At 39.6% G+C, this 7,176-nt stretch overlaps 1 protein-coding gene across 1 annotated transcript; it reads left to right on the forward strand.

The window, feature by feature from the left end:
* Window positions 1–6,014: 6,014 nt before the first annotated feature.
* On the forward strand, window positions 6,015–6,278 carry LOC133747224 (keratin-associated protein 7-1). The gene has a single exon (XM_062175499.1). It carries the CDS (start codon window positions 6,015–6,017, stop codon window positions 6,276–6,278), a length of 264 nt encoding a protein of 87 aa, XP_062031483.1.
* The last annotated feature ends 898 nt before the right edge of the window (window positions 6,279–7,176 follow it).

Below are 7,176 nucleotides of genomic sequence, written 5' to 3' on the forward strand. Positions count from 1 at the left end.
GGTTGGAGGGAAGTTATGGGAGGGGGGAAGCCATTGTGATCCATAAGCTGTACTTTGGAAATTTATATTGATTAAATAAAAGTTTAATAAAAAATTAAATAAAATTTTAAAAATTCCAAAAAAGAGTTATCACACTATACTCATAAGTATGTACATTTATTAATAATAAAAATTTTAAAACAAGAAATTAGATGTGATTCAATAATTGTGAAAAAGATACTAATACAAACTATCAGTAGGGAAAATGAGGTGAGAGGTATATGAGAGCTCTTTGAATTGCTATCTATGATTTTTGTTTTCTAAATTTAAAATACTTCTGAAATAAAATGCTAAAAATCAATATATACATACTAAGATTACTATAAAAATTAAATGCGCTAACATTTGTTATATGCTTAGAAGACTTAGCATAATTGCTCTTTATATATATAGTTTGTATATTACACATGCACATATGCATTTATGTATAATGCATAATATATACATAAGTATATATTACATGTATACAGCATATACATTACATGTACATACTATATTTCTATTTATTCATGTATTTTACAGTACATTTTATTATAAATAAATCATACTGTAAAGTTTTTACCACACAACCCAGAACAGTGTAATTCTCTATGAAAATTTGCTACTATATGTTGAGCATTCCTAACCTGACCTATTCCAAAATACAAATGACTACTGCTGTGATGCCATAGTGGAAAACTATACACCTGACATTTTTAATGGGCCACAGTCAAAACAAGAGAGGTACGCCAAATATAATGTGTAAAATTACCTTCAAGTCATGAGTGTAAGTTGTATATAAATCATAAGTGAATTTCATGTTTAGACTTGTGAGCCACCCACAGATATCTCATCATGTGAAAGCAAGTATTCCAAAATTTGAAACAGTGCTGGTCCAAGCATTTCAGATAAGCAATACTCAACTTGTATCTACACCTTAAGACCATCACAAAAATTGTATGCATTAACATTTGTCAAGTGCTGACAAGAGTAAACCCTCGTACTATATATAGGTAAAATATATAAATGGCCGAGGGTTTAGAACAGAATGTAGCACAGAGTAAGCCCTCCATGAATAGTTGATGTCATTAGTAAGAAAGTAAAAACAGTAACTGAAAAGCAATAAAATACTTAAATGAGAATATTCTCCAGGAAAATCTAATAGGACATAGGAAAACACGAACAATCAGAGGAGAAAATATATTTTTTTCTTCTGATCTGAGGTAAGAAAACCATATGCCACTCAGGCGGATTTTACCTGGGAAGATGTCTGGATACCTTGCTGTTGTTTTCCCATTTGAGTTGAGTGAATCTTGGGGTAAGCAGCAGACAGCACAAGACAATGGGAAGAGGAAAATAAAGCTTCATTTTTAATTATGTCTATCACCCAGAGTAAAAGGAACTAGGCCACCTGTGACGGGGGCACTCCTACCAATAAGGAGTAAGAAGCTTAGGGCAATTTCACACAGCCAAGCAAAGATAACTGCATTGAAATCTCATGAAAGATTTATCAGGATAATGTAGACATCATCTGAGATGCCCTTCCAGAATAGATTTCCAGAATCTCATGTTGGTGGTGGAAGAGAAATTCTTTTTTTTTTTTTTTCTTTTTTTTGACAGGCAGAGTGGACAGTGAGAGAGAGACAGAGAGAAAGGTCTTCCTTTTCCGTTGGTTCATCCTCCAATGGCCACTGCGGCCGGCGCACCGCGCTGATCCGCAGGCAGGAGCCAGGTGTTTCTCCTGGTCTCCCATGGGGTGCAGGGCCCAAGGACTTGGGCCATCCTCCACTGCACTCCCGGGCCACAGCAGAGAGCTGGCCTGGAAGAGGGGCAACCGGGACAGGATCCGTGCCCCGACCGGGACTAGAACCCGGTGTGCCGGCGCCGCAAGGCGGAGGATTAGCCTGTTGAGCCCCGGCGCCGGCCTGGAAGAGAAATTCTTAAAAAGACTGCTATGCCTGCTGGTATTTGAGAACCCCAAGTCAGCTTCTGTATTTTTGGTGTGTAATTGAATTACTACTGCCACCTAGTGGCAGGATATCCAAATTACAGGTTTCAATGTCCTTGCAAGTTAGAAATTGCAGTTAAAAATTTCACGTAACCCCTGGCACATTTCTAACTCCACCATTTGGGGCAAGTCCAATTGAACATGTCCCAAATTGTACATCTCCTCCCTCTCTTTTTTCCCACTCCTATATTTAACCGGGATCACTTTTCAGTTGAAATTTAAACATCTAAGAATGATTGTGTGTTAATTACAGAGTTCAACCACTAGTACTAGAACAACAACTACAACAACAACAAATAAGTGCTTCTCCTGGTCTCCCATGGGGTGCAGGGCCCAAGCACTTGGGCCATCCTCCACTGCACTCCCGGGCCACAGCAGAGAGCTGGCCTGGAAGAGGGGCAACCGGGACAGAATCCAGCGCCCCGACTGGGACTTCCACTTTGACTATGACCCTATCAGAATAAGATCAAAGTCAGTGAACTCTAAAGCCTTCCATAGCCTTGGCAACTCATGACTAGAGCCTAGGGAGATTACTGACGCCATAAACAAGAGTGTCAAATTGTTAAGTCAGCAACAGGAGTCACTGTGTACTTACGTCTCATGTGGGATCTGTCCTTAATGTGTTGTCTAATGTGAAGTGATGCTATAACTAGTACTGAAACAGTATTTTTACACTTTGTGTTTCTGTGTGGGTGCAAACTGATGAAATCTTTACTAAGTATATACAGAATCGATCTTCTGTATATAAAGATAATTGGAAATGAAAAAAAAACCCAACCTGGTGTTAAATTGGAAATGGTATAGAAAATTAATTTTTAAAAAATATCATGTAGGATCTCTGTCTTTAACGTGCTGTACACTGTTATTTAATGCTATAACTAGTATTCCAACAGTTTTTTCACTTTGTGTTGCTATGTGGGGGCAAACTGTTGAAATATTTACTTAATATATACTAAACTGATCTTCTGTATATAAAGAGAATTGAAAATGAATCTTGATGTGAATGGAAGGGGAGAGGGAGCTGGAAAGGGGAGGGTTGCGGGTGGGAGGGAAGTTATGGGAGGGGGGAAGCCAATGTAATTCATAAGCTGTACTTTGGAAAATTATATTCATTAAATAAAAGTTTTTAATAAAAATAATTTCATGCAACCACCCCACAATCACATTTCATTGTTAGCTACCACTGCCTTCTCCTATTAACAAACTGTTTTTGAGTTTTATGACTATCTGGTATATAATTTTCATAATCTGTATTGTTGAGTACCATTGCTTTCTACTGTTTTATTCTTTTAGTTAAAAGGTGATTTTGAAAACACACTTTGTATTTTCTTTTTTCTTTGAGAGGCAGAGAGATAGTAGTGGGAGTAGAGAGAGAGAGAGAGAGAGAGAGAGAGAGAGACATCTCCTATCTATTTGGTTCTTTCATCATATGCCCTGTAATGGCTAGGGCAGGGCCAGCCCAAAGCTGGGAACCAAGAGCTCATTCCAGGTCTCCCACATGGTTGGCAGGGACTCAACTATCCATCACCTGTGTGCATTATCAGGAAGCTGGAAGAGGGAGCCAGAGCTGAAACTGAGCCTCCAAGCAGTGCCTTGAATGCAACACTGAATACCTTTATCCCCAGTATCTAGCCTCCCTCCATTATCATCAGCTTAGAGTATCCTTGCCTTGTCTTTTGATAGTTCTAAAATTAACTAGTTTAATTGAGCAAGTAGTATAATAGCTGGCCTTACAAGACTCTAATCTCTGGACCCATGAATTCATTTGTTTCCCCAATAGATAACACCTTTTTGGCCAGGGTTTCTTTTGGTGAATTCCACTTCATGGCAGTAGAACTATAGGTTCAGGGCAGAAAGTAACTACTACTTGCATGACTGAAAATCTCTTGGCCATCATAAAAATTTGCTGAAGAGCATGGCATTGCTGACCAATCAAAGGAAGGCCACAGGCAGTACTGGTCAACCAGGAACTAGGACATAAGATGAGCATGCACCTCTCGGCTCCAATCTCAGATTGTAAGACCTTTACCCTTAACTCACTGGGGATACTGGGCATTAAGTAATAGCAGCCCAGCTCCTTGCTCTGCACCTTGAAAATGCCTATTGTCTTCCACTGCCCTGATCTCAGTGATTGATTTTCTGAGTTTTGAGTAAGTAAGCTCAGGTTTGGGGGTTCTATGGCAACTCCTCCAACTATTTTGGGGGCTTGTTCTATAATAAAGCTGGGAAAAGAACTCAGGTCCTCTGATCTGGGATGTGGACTTTGTAATTGCTAGGCTAAATAACTTATCTTTTGAGTCTCTCTTATTGTATGCTCTGATAATATATAATTAATTTATAGAATAAAAGAAATCATAGAGGGGCTGACGTTTTGGCTTAGTGGGTAAAGCCACCACCTGTGATGTTATCATCCCACACGGGCACCTGTTTGTGTCCTGGCTGCTCCATTTCTGATCCAGCTCTCTGTTACTGGCCTCGGGACAGCAGCAGAAGATGGCCCAAGTATTTGGACCCTTGTTACCAGTGTGGGAGACAGAAGAAACTCCTGGCTCCTTACTTCAGCCTGTCCTGTCCTGACTGTTGCAATCACCTGGGGAATGAACCAGTGGATGGAAGATCTCTCTCTCTCTCTTGCTCTCTGTTTCTCCTCTCTATGTAATTATTTCAAATAAATAAATAAATCTTTAAAATCTAAGAAATTATAGAAAAATCTGACAGATTTAGTTCGGTCTCTTCAACTCTGTATTTTCCATTAAAGAGAGAATAGGAAAAAGGAATTCATATCCATGATTTTCTTTTTTTTACCAGGTTATTGTTTACATATTAAAAAAACCTTAAGCATTTGAATTGGAAGAGACAGTTGCACTGAGCTCAAATTATTCTGGTTTTACCTTCAGTGTGAAGAATGGTTGGTCATACAGGCAAAATAGGAGCAGAAGGAATTGCTGTGTTCTTAAATATAACTTGTATTTTACAATGGATCCAAGGTGTTCAGGCTGGTTTTACTAGGAGACAGTAAGAACCAATCATAGTATAACCTGGCTTTGAAATGGGCATCATTCCGTTCCGCACCAGTATGGTAACTCCACAAGAGCACACGTGGGCGATGTTCCAGATGATTTACGACTAAAGATTGTGTGCTCTCCGTGAAAAACAAAATGCATGTTAACAAGGAGAATGCTCATAATTGAAACAGATGAAAATTACTACTTGACTACCTATCTATTGTTCAACATAGAGATTCTGTAAAAAGACGTGTTAGGTTGTGTTTGAATAGCAATGCTTTCAAAATTAAAAAAAAAACACTGAAGTGAAGTTTGTGTAACATAAAACAGGACATTTTGTAGAGAAAGATTCAGTGATATTTAGTAGATTAATAGTATTGTGTAACCCAACATCCATCTGGTTTTCAATGATTTTCTTCATCCCAGAAAGAAATTTCCATACCTACTAATCAGGTGTTATATCAATATTTTTGAACAGTATGCAGAGAGAGTTTCAAGAGCTTAATGTTTCAATTGATGTTCTCTAAATATCATAAGATCTCAATGCACGGTGTTGCCTTGACTTGAAGCATTCACATACTTGCCAGAGCTTTTTTTAGTCTGCTATGTCAGTTGGGAGGAATTTATAATCGAATGATTTAAAGAGCCTCACATGATGCTGTCAGAACAGTAGTTAAACTATGGAACACTAATGAAAAGAATTCAATGCATTTAAATAATGGTTTCTGGCTTTGAAGATAGGATAAATTCCTTTGCAAACAGAAAAGCCAACAAAAGCATGGGCAATGAGTCTGTGGGTTCCTTTATATACACTTTATTAGAAAATAATGGGTCTATTTATGCAAATTAGTGAGAAGATGTCTCGACAAGCCCGTCATGCCCACCAACCTGAGGTATAAAAAGCCCTGTGCTGGAGATCTTCATTCACACTTGGGTAGCTTGTTCCTCCCTATCCATCCACACCCCTCTTAACATCCAACACCATGACTCGTTACTTCTGCTGTGGAAGCTACTTCCCAGGCTATCCCTGCTATGGAACCAACTTCCGTGGAACCTACAGAGCCACTCCCCTGAACTGTGTGGTGCCTCTGGGCTCTCCTCTGCAGTACGGCTGCGGATGCAATGGCTACAGCTCCCTGGGCTTTGGCTTTGGTGGTAACAACTTCTACAACCAGAGCTCTTGCTATGGTCGCAACTTTATCAGGCCATGGGGCTCTAACTCTGGTTTTGGCTACAGCACCTACTGATGGACCATCCGACAGCTCTGGTGACTATAGGACTCTTGAGCCATTCTCTGCACAGAAGAACCTGAAGAGCAATGAGTGTGTTTCTGTTTCCAGATGTTCTTGGGAGAAGACACTGAGATCTTACTGTGGCCTTGGTCTTCAACGACGATAAACTAGTTACTCAGGGTTCAAATGCTCAACTGATGATACTCACTCATCTGAAGCCAAAAAAGCAAGATATGTTTTTTTCTGACACTCATGAATTTTAGCAGTGAAGTTAGTAGTTTATTTCCCAAGGTTGCTTTGTTCTTGTGTTAACTTCCAAATCAACATCCCTGTATTGGACATGGGTATGATGGGGTTTTGCTGTTAGTCTCCTAATAAATCTATTTCATTCAGCATGCACATTTTGTCCTGGTTTTTTATTTTACTTTGCTTTTATTTTCTTGAATTCGTCAACCGGTTTCAATCTGTAGTGGCTGATTTTAACCACACTTTATTCTGATTTGGGGCTGGCATTGTGGTGCAGTGGGTTAGGCCCCCATCTTTAGTGCTTGGCATCATACATGGGTACCAGTCTGTGTCCTGGATGTTCCACTTCTAATCCAGCTCCCTGCTAATGTGCCTAGGAAAGCAGCAGTGGATGGCTCAAGTGCTTGGGCCCCTGCACCCACTTGGGAGACACGGAAGAAGCTCCTGACTCCTGACTTCGGATCGGTCCAGCCATTGTGGCCATATGAGGAGTGAACCAGTGGATGGAAGATCTTTCTCTCTCTCTCTTTCTCTTTCTCTCTCTTACTGTGTCTCCCCCAACCCTCATAACTCTGCCTTTCAAATAAACAAATCTTTAAAAAAATGTTTTATTTCCATTTCATATTCCATAACCCAAATGGAGTAATGCCTCATCATTTTTTCATTT

Source organism: Lepus europaeus, chromosome 2 (genome assembly GCF_033115175.1).
Source record: "Lepus europaeus isolate LE1 chromosome 2, mLepTim1.pri, whole genome shotgun sequence".
Taxonomy (NCBI): domain Eukaryota; kingdom Metazoa; phylum Chordata; class Mammalia; order Lagomorpha; family Leporidae; genus Lepus; species Lepus europaeus.

Coding starts and splice junctions, on each gene's coding strand:
- LOC133747224 (XM_062175499.1), top strand. CDS start 6,015: ATGACTCGTTACTTCTGCTGTGGAAGCTACTTCCCAGGCTATCCCTGC.